This window comes from Austrofundulus limnaeus, unplaced genomic scaffold (assembly GCF_001266775.1).
Source record: "Austrofundulus limnaeus strain Quisiro unplaced genomic scaffold, Austrofundulus_limnaeus-1.0 Scaffold90, whole genome shotgun sequence".
Taxonomy (NCBI): domain Eukaryota; kingdom Metazoa; phylum Chordata; class Actinopteri; order Cyprinodontiformes; family Rivulidae; genus Austrofundulus; species Austrofundulus limnaeus.
In genome coordinates, this window is record NW_013952492.1 from 1366434 (window position 1) to 1378745 (window position 12312).

A 12312-nucleotide genomic window follows, 5' to 3' on the forward strand; every position below is an offset into this window, starting at 1 on the left:
AGTGGAAACACAGCAGGAAAGGGACAAGGATAAAAAGGGTGGTATCAGGCCTAAAAGTCTGATTGTTGCTAGTAGGGATGGAATGAGGTCTGAAGACAGTGAAGATCCTCATGCATGAACACTTACTGTTGAAAGATGGAGCTGTGAATATATACACTTCATTATCCAAGGTCCTCTTGTAGAAGCTGGACTCATATGTCTCTGGATTCTCTGCCCATTCTTCCCCAGCACTGAAAACATTCCAAACTCAAAACATAAATGAAGGATTTCAAGCATAAAGCAATAAAATACAGTCATCGAACTAATGGACTCCATGCTCACAAAGACCCTCAGTCAAGGTAACCCTAAATGCTTGAACAAGTGACAGCTGGACTTTACTCCTGACCACATGTCCTGTTGGAAGTTTACCTCTCCACTACATATTTCTACTGCAGTTGTAATTTTAACAGAATAAGGCTGAGTTCTTCCAACAAGGGAGCAACAAGTTATGAATTCAGATACTATACATCACATGTGTCAAATTCAAGGCCTACAGGCCAAATATGGCCCACCACAGCACTGTATGTGGCCCGTGAGAGATTGAAAAATGTTTTCATGTATTAATTTAAGCAAATGCTGCTTTACAGCCAGCCCTGAAAATAAACTACATCTCCCACAATGCATGTCATTTTTACCCACAAAGTGACCGAATCCATCCAGTAGGTGGAGGTGTACAGGGCTTTAAATTAGCTTAGTAGCTTAGTACCAGTAGGTTACTTTAGCTACAGCTCAGTTGTACTGGGGAGCGGGAATTTCTCACTTAAACATAAAAAATAAATAAATTTAAACACCCCTCCAATAGAATATCCCTGTAAGAAAGTGGGAGAGTTCAGAATTCAAGACAGCAGCTACTTACCACAACTCATCAGTGAGTAAAATTCTCTTATCTTTACTTGTAATAGTATTTCTATAGTATTTATTTCACATTTAGTCAGTTGTACTCGCAGTACTTTTCAGTGTTTATAAGACACGTCAAAACACTGTTTCTACGCAGGACACACCACATAGAATATTTTTATATTAGACCATTGTCTTTCATAAAACCAGATGGAAGTATGAATATATCTAGACAATAATGAATCACAAAATACTGACTCAGAGCATACACACTGGTAGCCACAAAAATATCTACAGTATTGGGAGGAAGTAAAAAAATAAATCTTTTTTTGAGTAGTTCAGTCTACACTGTTGGAGGATAAAAGTCTCAACATGAGGCATGCCCAAAAGCTACACACAGACCAGCATCTGTTCTTTGACTCACGGCACCCACTGAGCAACAAACTGGCCATCATCAGAAATCTAAACTATTTAGAATGTTGTCTAGAGAAAGGAGCAAAAAACAGATACAAACATGCAAAGAAACCTTTCAAATCCATGACTTTGTGAAGTCAATTTTGAAATGTGATAAAAAGAGAAAAATATAGAAAAGTGGAAATTGCATTTGGGGCACATGTGTTGGGAAATTAAGATGGGTTTTCTCAAGATGCAAAACTTTTAGTGCATTTCAAATTTAGCTTTAGAAATTCTTTTCTAAAAATGAAACAGATCCAACACTGAAATAAAAAAACACCCAAACACAAGCTAAGCAGTGCAGTGTGTGTAGTCCATTGCAGCAAAGAAATGCACAAACCATTTATACAAGGGTCAACTAAACAATCACTTTTCAACAAGAAGCAAATAAAAAAACATGAGCTCATCAAGACAGCTGTCCACCCACACATTCAAGAAAACAGGAACTTTTTGAAGACAGTAAAGTATACACTGTAACTGGAGGAGGCGGATGATAAGAGGAATGAAGGAAGTTGTGCTAAACGGAAAAATAAACTATTAAATACCTGGTTTCAGATATCACTCATTTAGAGTGATAATGTGACTTTGGCTCTCGTTTTCAATTACTTTCACAACTAACTACATTTTGAAATGTGACCAAAACATCCCACATGTTGGCTGAGTTTGACAACAACCAAAACTGATTATCACAATATCCTATTAGCTCTTACCCAGTCAGACATAGATAAAAAAAATGTCATCAATAAACAAGAAAATAAATTCAGTCTCTTTCTATTCATGTGCTTTGGTTAACTATGGCTTGTTTAGCCAAAGAAGACTTCCATAATCTAGTTCAGGCATGCAATGATAAACTTGAGGTTTGGCTTTTTTACTCATACCCTGTGCTGGATTTGCCAGCTCTTACAGTAAAACCTAAGATTATACACAGGAAAAAAAATTGGGCAAGTACCTTCTTGGATAGACTCTTGTGATTCCTCCATCTGTAGCAACAAACCTGGCCACCATCCCATCCCTGAGAACACGAAAAATACCAGCCAATTACATGTCCAAATCAATAGTGTACAGCTAATAAGAAAAACTTATTTGAAACCTGTGACGATAAGCGGCACTGATACAGTAACACAAACAGTTCAAAGACAAGTGACTCGTCTTTGTACTGTACAGCCTAATGATGAACAGACACACTTCAGAAATGGCAAAAGTGTGTTCGGATTATTTCAGACATATGGACACACTTTAAAAGGGGAACAAAGTGATGTAATTACTTTGTTTTCCTCCCAAAACAGCATGTCTTGGCTTAGTTCACTATGTTGGAAATAATGTGCATTTTGTGCGTTGCTTTCATCGTGTTTCACGAGTAAGATTAGGTCAAATCATCTACATTAGAGAATAAAAGGCTAAGACTTTGGCTCTCTTAGCCAATAAGTGGTGCATGAAATAAGCATCAGCTATCATACTTCAGAGGGAAAATGCTCAGTTGTAAAACAGAATGCAGTGCATGAAGCAAATGTTTTTAGCATTTTACTAAGAAAGTTCATATTTCTCCTATGTCAAAAAAATGGTTACATTTTTGCATTGCTTTAAATATAGAAGAAACACATCTTTGGCACATACACTGTTTGCTCTTTCCAAAGTTTAACCAGTTCAGCTGTCAGACCTGCATCCAGGATCAGACGGCTCACAAGAGACTCATTGCCTGCGGATTAAGGACAAGATAAATTTCACATATTGTAAATATTACAGCACCAAACTATGAGGTAGGAAAGCTATGGGAATGGAAATAATGGCAGTTTAACACATCTGGGCAGAGAAAGTGAACGCCTTTAGATTGCAAAAAAAAAAAAAAAAACTTTCTCGGTCAAGTGTCACTGACCAATGCACTTAAACGAGCGCTCACATCTGTTTATTGGCAAACTATAAGGCTTTCAGTGATCCAGAATGTAAAGGCAGTAGTTGGGGTCTGCAAAAGGAGCAGCCAAAGCTTTTCTCAAGATGAATGTTAAAAAAAAAATCTCCTGACATCTTAAAGCAGAGTGACCTGAGTAGCCATTATGACTCAGAGAACAGACAGTATTTTGTGAAGGGTTGGCTATTATAAAGCAGATAATGACAAGGGATTGAATTTCAGCTTCCTTGTCAAGAGAAGTACTTTTCAAAATGAAATCATTTAAGCACATGTTCGTAAAGGATTCTACATAATTCTTATTCAATTCAATTCAAATTCAAAAACACTTTATTGATCCCAGAGGGAAATTAGGTAAATTATGCAGTAAATCTTAAGCATTTTTGTAAATTATAAATCCCTTTCTTTTCTTTTTTTCATTTACAAATGCTCAACATAACAGCAAGAAAAAATAATCAAGAACAACAACTATGCCAATATGACTTGACCTTGGGTTCAAATGGATCCAGGATATGTTAATCCATTTGCTGGATGATGGTGGTAAGCCATACTTGAAGTGAGATCCATTAGAGGATAACAAATCAAACATCATGAGTCACTGTATAGAATGACAACATCAGGCTTCTAGGAAACTCAGTCGATCAGTCTGAGGTCACCCTGCTCAAACAGCACTGACCCTGAGATCATAATATGAGACTGGGGAAATTGATACTGTGCATCTACTTTACATATACTAACAAAAAACATATTTATTACATTATGTAGGAGAATGAAAAACACTGTAAACTTGTCTGGGTGAATTTGTGAAGTTGAGTCATGGTCACTACAATCCTGCTTAATTAAAATAAAAAAAACAAAAAAAAACAATGCATGAAATAAACACAACCAGTATGAATGTGCCAAGTGAAGTAGCAGTGAAAGAGATGCATGACTCACATGCATCTGGAGTGTTTCTATCAATATACTGGTTGAAGTCGAGGAGAAGCTGGGTGTTGTTGAGTGAGAGCTTCAGCTCTTTGCAGTACTCCCTGAAGAAACAGTATTGTTGAGTTTGAATCTCTGTCCCTTGTCTGTTTTTGTGTTCTGTAAGGTGATGTCTACAGTGATGGGAGGACCACTCACCTTGGTGCAATGAAGGTGTAACCAAACTCATCGAAACCTTCTGGTTGTAAGGTTTCCATGGCTTTAAAAAAACACACACAAAATGGCTGGTTTAGGCTTATAAACTGTCAGAGTTTAGAGTTTCAAAAATATATACCAATCATCTATAACATACTGACACATGAAAGCAAAAGTGAGGAACATTCAGGTCTTGTTAGAGTGTAAAGCTTTCTAACATAATTTTCTATGACTACGAGCCTTTCTTCATTCCCGTATGCTGTGCCTCTTAACCTCTGAGCGAGGTAGTGAAAAAGTGGGCCAGCGTAAAACACCAGATTTAAACTTTCTGTGTTTTTGTCATTTTTTTAAAATTTATTTTTCACAAGACCCATGAGCGTCTTGCTGCAGAAGAGGAAATGCAAAGGCTAACAACTTTATCAGCACAGACTAAAATTATGCTGTGGCGTGGATATAACCGTAATAATTATAAAGTTATTTTGAAACTCAACACCCTAAAAATGTGTACGTATTTTGATCCCTGTAATATAAAAAGGGGCAAGAGTCCCTCTGCGACACGGCAACTTGAGTGACAGCAACATGTCAGAGCTGCCATGTTTTTTTCCCATGCCTCTTTTAATACCACACTGATTAATGTCCTCTGAAAGAGCACAAGAGCACGGTAAGAGAAAGTCCCATCTGTGACTTCTGAACTGCCATGGAATGGGCTGTTCACCCATTTAATGTGGTGCTATCTTCTGAAAGATATTAGTGAAATTCAAAAGTGTAAAGGTTTAGCCATGAGTTTGCCATGTTTTCCACAGGTCCTCCAAGTGGAAAACCATGTTACTGACCATGTTTAACAATCAAATGGGAAACATTTGCAAAACATGATAATTTAGGATGTTTTCCCAAATGAAACCATCATAGAACCCTATTTTAAAAGGTTTGAAGTATCACTTTGAGATGATTTGTCTGGATGCCCTATGTAGTCAAAGCAGTCTTGTAGAGTGAGCTCTTCAATTTCAGATGAGTAGTCAGAACACTGTGGCTGATCAGTTTATATTTCAGTAGTTAAGCAACTAGAAAGTATATGTGATAAAACAACTGTTTTTTTTGCAAACATTGGTTAATACAGAGACACATCAGTACACATTCCACAACAAGTTCCCACATCTACAAACACAGACAAAAAAAGGTGCTGGACAGATATGAGGTGATACAGTAAGGTATAGAGTGTGTAAATGGAGAAGCACTGAGGAGGGATGAGAGAGTAGCTGACTGAGAAATACTTGCCTTTTTGCCCTGTTGTGACCCCAAGGAAGAAGAGTGGTGAGAGAGGCAAAAAAATAAAAAGACAAAAGATGATAAAATGCATTCATCATCTGATAAATGCTGCCTGCAGAAAGTTGCTGGAATTTATCAATATTTCCTATAGCAGATACTAAAGTCTACATAAAATTAATAACAATTATTACAAAAAAAATCATGGATAACAGCATCAAAAATCATCATGCAGTGCAGTTTATAAAAACACAGAACACAGCATTATGGAAAACAGACAAGAGAGGGATCACGTAAAATGATAAAACCCCAAAAGCTAGGTAGTATTACTGAAAATTTTCCTCCAAAGCTCTCCTTCTCCTGATTTAAAACACCATCTTGTTATTTTTATCTCATAAATGACATGACAGGCATCAATAGCCATCATTCACTGATCTCTTAAAATAAAGACTTTTTGGACAGTTCCTTTAAAATATATTGACTCATGTGGTGCAGTCTGTGAAAGCAATTACTGAGCACCGAGTTTCCTTTGGGGTCTCGGACATCTGCAGGATAAAGTGATGTCTTCCACATAAAACATAACAAGTTGATTCATTGTCATTGCCTCTATAAAACTGGGCAGGGTGGCTCAGTCTAATGGCTTTCAACACCGTTACGCATTTTTTCTGCTTTTTGCCTATCTGTCAGCATCTTTTCACCATAAGTATTGGGTCATTTACTCAACAAATACGACATTCCTCAAATCACATGAAAAACATCTATACTCAACAAAGACACCCTTGGAGAGAAACCCTTACTATTAGTAGAACAAGTGGCTGCAGAAACCACCAACTGTATGAAAGTGATAAGATAGATTGGGGTTTAGGTGGTCTGGCTCCAATGTGAAACTCTATATGGCTGAACAGGGAACTTTAGAGTCCCAAATCCCCATCAGAGTAGTCTGCAGCAGTAAGGCATGGTGTGTTGCTTTCTTTAACAGGCCTGTAAATGTGCTGACAGCGTTTATGGCACAGTGACAGACTCAGCAGAGGAGTAGTGAAGTACAGGCTGAAATAGTCACTCAAAATCTCATTTGATAGAATAACTGCACCGCTAGTTGTTTATACACTGTGGCGTCACGTCAAAGTTATGAAAATTCCACCGTACAGCAAGATGACGGCATGCTTTCTTCCCCCCAACTCATATTATGTGATCAAAGCAAAGATCAACAGTCATACAAAGAACCATCCAGCCCTTCAACCAAATACGTTAGTTTGATCAACGTTTGCTATGTGAGTCAAGTGTGCAGAAGATGATTTCATCTTTAAAAAGGCAAGATGGAAAAGCTGAACTAATATTTTCAACAAACTTAACCATTTATTTTTTCAGTTTCCATTGAGTTATTCATTTTAGCTTGTTAAGGCCTTATTAAGGTTATAAAAGCAGTTAGAACAGGCAAAATGACATTAGATTTAAGGCTATAATTATACACTATTTTCTTAACTCAAAAATCAACAACCATGTTATCCTTTTAGTTTCCTAACATATTGTTTTTTCTCCACAATGAAAACAATTTAATTACATAGAAATTGTAAATTAAGAAAAAAGTAATTAATTAGTAAATTTACAGCTGTTTGAATAATATTTGCATCCCAGCGTGTGTGGTATATAGCATTACAAACAAACAACATGCTTATGCAGTGGGGAGCAAAACAATCAAAAGAAAAAAAAAGAATAACTGTGAATACTTGCCCCAAGAAGAAGCTGTGGAATATTATTTTTTGAAAAATAAAATAAAAGGAAAACTTTTATCAGAATCAATAATACAAGACTTTGCACAAACAGTTTAATACACAGAATATACCTATGTGTAAAAGCTGTCCTCTTAAAACAATACTTGGATAGTAATTTATAACATCTCATCCTCAGGTTTCAATTAGAAAAGGAAACTCAGGCTTAAATACATCAGTGCAAGAATAAATGGGTTTAAATTATATTTCATAATGTTAAGTGTGGAGGATTAAAATAAAAATCTATTTGTTAACCGGGACAAGAATCATAAAAATGGGAAAGATTTTCTCTTATTCTTCGCCAGAGAGCCAGATGAAAGGAATAAAACGAGATAGACGTGTCAAATTTAAACAAGATCAAACAATGTAATATTTGGGCTGGGTATATCAGCGCAAAAGGCTGTTGGATAGATTGAGTGGGAGTAAAGATCAACTGACCAGTGGGCTACACTACAAAAAGAACAGCTCAGTGGGGGTTCACTGATCTGAGCTGCAAAATACAAAGGAGTGGCTGTGGTTGCAGATAGCAGAGAATAATTCAAAGCAAGTGGAGATACTTAAGACTACTTCAAGAATGAATGTAAGTTTAATGTGACAGATCAACAACATTTCATCTCATTGTTCTGCATGTCTGGATGCATAGATACTCACATATGGCTTGTTTTATATCATCCCCCAGTTGTGCCTGAATGAAGTGTTCACTGTATTTTGGTAAAACAAGAGCCAGGCTGCAGAAAAAAAAACACGATAATTAAACTATGTAGATGTGTTTAATTTAATTAAAGCATGACCTAATCAGAATTAACAGACTACAGAGAAGGTGCATAGTCAGCAAAATGAAAAAAAAAACCTGTAATTTTTAAATACTCAGAAAAATAAAATGACTCGAAATGATTATTGCCTCTTTTAGCTGAAATAGTTTGCATCAACAGAAATATTTTTAGCATTCAGTAAAATAAGCTTAATAAACCTTCAATAGAATAAAACAGGTCTCACCTGTAGTCTGTTCCATTGACTGGCGCCCATGTGTATGTCCTGACTCCTCTGTCTATGTATCTCTGAAGAAAATCAATCCCAAATTTAAGTACAATTACCCAGAAAAAAGAAGAGGGTAAAGAAAGAAAATGGATGAATGGATGGAGCTTGGGTAAAAATTGTGTGATACTCTATATAATAAATAGTTTTTTTACCTCATCTTGAGTTTTCACTAAAGTGTCAATGGTCTGTTCTCCCGTCTCTCCATCGATCATATTTTTTCTAATCTGCATAAAGAAACAAAAAAAGAAAAAGAAATACAGAATATTGTGACCATGACTGAATCTGGTGCAGTACTGGCTCATTTGTTGGCACGGTGCCTAATAATTCCAAGCCATTTTGTGGTTGATTTGTTGATCTGGATACTTTACCCCCACTTTTATGTCATTCTCCAGCTCTGCATCAAGGAAATCCAGAGTTACAGGCTCCTGGAATTTAGGGTTCTGTAAAGGCACAATATTCAAATCTGAAATAAGGCATATTTACAGAAAACTAAACACACACACACACACACACACACACACACACACACACACACACGCACACACAAATAAAACAGCTAAGAGAAACAAATACAATTTTTTTGTACTCATTGCATTTCCAGAATAAAGCTGGTAACATTTTCTTGCAAGTTAGCTGTATTTAATGCAGAATTTCTTTTAATAAAATGAAAGCATAAATAATCTGATTTATGAAAAAGTAAATTTTAATAATTCTTACATATCAAAACATATTCTCTGAATCAGTTATTTTTTTTAGTGCTTTTTGAGGAAACCTCAGATTTGAACAGAAAAGCTTCCAACACAGGGTTTATTAGTTTCAGGTGTTAAGTCCAGTCATTTATCCACATGTTAACAACATATATGTCTATATATATATTTATTTGTGACAGAATGTTCTATATTCTATTCAGAAGCAGTGACAATAGCTTCTCCCAACACTTGAACCTAATCAAATCCAGGACATGAAAAGCAAAGGCCATGTGCCATATGGCAGCACTTTGACACTACATCTGACACCAGACACAGCTGAATCTGATTTGATACAAAGTGACACTGAACTCTATGAATGTCCTCTCTTAAAAATCCTATATGTCTGAGCTGCTTTATGGTGATATAAAATAGTAGCAGAAATCTGGACCTTCTCTATAAAAGAAGAGGTCGTGGAATCTGATCCCAGCCTGCCCTCCGCAGCATTTTCAAACTTAAAATGCTGCATGATGTGCTAAAAGAGAATTGTTAAAGAGGTATCTTGTGAGTTTTAGGTAAAGGAATACACATTTTTCTTAATATATATATATTTTTAGGGGTTAGAGAGGTGAATAACTAGCCATTGCAATAGGATAACTCAAGTTTTACATAATGAAAATGTGATGAACAAAGCAATACACTGGCCAAAAAAAAGCTATTAATAAACAATCACGTTCTGTAAAAGGCATAGATGAAGTCTCTTACATGAGATGGCAAGTGAAATAAAACGAAGCAGCGAAAGGAAGACGATGAAGATGAAGCAGCTCAACATGAAAATTAGAAAAGAAAGAATAAAAGATCAAGAGGTTCAACACAGGCTGGAGCAAAATAAAACATCATTTACACACTGAGGCATGATGCGAGAAAATAAAAAAGGGGACACTGGAAGATCCAACAAGAAGTTTAAATGAGGGGTGGTGTCAAAGCAGAAAAACATGAAAAAAAAGAAAAAAACTGCTGCAATGTATGTCAGCAAGTGATTTAGTGAGTTGGGGTGAAGGTTTGAGATGAAAATAAAAAACACTGAAGCAAGACAGAAAGTTTGGCTGTGATATTTCACATTAAACATCAAGGTCACTCTCAGTATTCCTCATTATGGCATTTGGCTGATTCAGTGAGAATGTGCCTCGGGCCTGATGAGAAAACAGTTTGCTGCAATGCAACAATAAAATGAGATCATTTTGATGGTGCCTTGTTACCGCATCAGGTCACCCTAAGGTCATATTACTCTGTCGAATAATTTGATATGGACTCCTGAAACTTATTATATAACATTATTGGAATAAACACACCAGAATTTCAAAAAAAAATACCATGAACGTGTGTGGTTTTAAACTCTTGAGTGCTATGACTGTAAATGTGAAATAAAGGAAGAAAAAACATAGATAGCAGCCTTTTGGAGCAAAACTAAAACTGATGATTCATACAACAGTGTTCTTTACAACACCTAATATTCTTGTTACATTACCTAATGATGACACAAGTTCAATATATTATCTGATGACTAAAAACAACAGCTGCATCATTTGGTATAGAGGATACTACAGCACAATTTCTGCAGGGTTAATCTAATCACCAATTCAAGAGCATTAGGTTAATGGGTAAATATGGATCTCTATACTACTACTCAAAAATATATTACATACAAGCATGAATCAGCATTATCCATTTAGTTTTGTATGCTTTTAACATGACGGCAAATTAATAATTTCTATTGATAGAAGTGATAGTTGGCTAATGCACCTATGACTACATGGGCTATGTAATAGAAAAATGGTGAAGCCACACCTACAGGTACTAGTACATCTAAACTTAGCACACAAAGTAAGGGCATTTGTGTTTGGCAGATTATTTCTTTGTTGTAACAATGCTTCTTAGCAATAAGTCTTATACAGTTGTAAAGCCTGTTAATTTTCCTTTTAAATGGTGCCAGATTTGTAAGGAACATGCATTAGTGAGACGAGCAGTAGAGCTGAGTATGTGGGTTACACACATGAAAAAATTGCCAAATCTTGACTGCCAAACAGTTTATTTTACTGTTGCTATTGACACTTGGAGCTTCTGGTACCCCCAGGTGCTGCCAGTCACATGCCAGCTACAAGCTTTATTGCCAAAGGTTATTGTTACAACAAAGAAACAATCTACCAAACAGTTTTTTTTCTTTTACTTTTTGTGCTAAATAAATGTCTCACCTCATGGAAAGTGACAGCATACTTATTACTGAACTTTAGCTTCCTGTTTTGTATCCTTTTCTGAGAAAATTGTGAAAACAAAAACGTGCAGGGACAAATTCTGGTGTTAAATATGTGGGATTGTTTTTGCAGTAGTCATTTAGAAAAAAATAGTCCTAGTTACATGCACATCTTATACCAGATTAAAATCTTTCAGGTCTAATGCAAATATGGTGGGAGAGCAAGAAAGGACAAATATATCTTACTTTTAAAGAACTAGATGATAAATAATATAGATCTTATCAGTGAAGCCTGAGGCTTTTAAACACACTGCTTGTCAAGGTGTCATAATAAACTTGACACCTCTTCAGACTCATTTTCTTCCTTGTTTGCAATTTAAAGGCCAGTCTTCATCCCTGATTATAAAAGTCACTTCTTTTTTATGTTATTTTCCAGTGCATAGAGTTTGCAGGCCTACACTAATGGGAACTGACAGCATATAAATCACCACATCAATAAAAAGCATTAAAGTAAGAACCAGAAAAACGAAGCATAATTTGATCCATAACTGTCGTGAAGTGTGTGTGGTCTTCAGTTTCAGATCAGTGGAGGGGCCGTTGTGAAGTTCTGGGCAACACATGGCCCCATGCAGCCTGTCAGTGCCAGCTCGCCTCGGGGCTGAAGTTGGGTGAGCTGCAGTGGGATTTACTGAAGAGGAGGGCTGGAACCTTTTGTGGGGTCACGGCTAATTTTTACTGGGTCACGTCTTAATATGTGTCGGTGACTAGAAGTCCAGATGCATTTCTTTGACAAATTGTGAAACTACTCAGGTCCTTAAAAAAGGCCAGGACAGACATCTTCAAAAACTGGATTTATTGCAGTTCACTACTTCACAGTAAAACTAGCGTTTCTTTAAAATTTTAAATTTGTCAACATAAAAGATAATATTGGCAATAATATATACACATATATAT

At 36.2% G+C, this 12312-nt stretch overlaps 1 protein-coding gene across 1 annotated transcript in view; it reads right to left on the minus strand.

The window, feature by feature from the left end:
• Nucleotides 1-12312, minus strand: part of LOC106520335 (voltage-dependent calcium channel subunit alpha-2/delta-1) — a gene marked incomplete at its 5' end in the record, with an annotated part of 59557 nt that overhangs the window by 11391 nt on the left and 35854 nt on the right. The window contains 11 exon segments of the mRNA XM_014012356.1: nucleotides 127-230; nucleotides 2279-2341; nucleotides 2944-3025; nucleotides 4169-4260; nucleotides 4355-4415; nucleotides 5627-5635; nucleotides 7346-7357; nucleotides 8035-8111; nucleotides 8380-8441; nucleotides 8574-8645; nucleotides 8790-8861. Of these exon segments, the coding sequence (XP_013867810.1) occupies nucleotides 127-230; nucleotides 2279-2341; nucleotides 2944-3025; nucleotides 4169-4260; nucleotides 4355-4415; nucleotides 5627-5635; nucleotides 7346-7357; nucleotides 8035-8111; nucleotides 8380-8441; nucleotides 8574-8645; nucleotides 8790-8861 (706 nt within the window).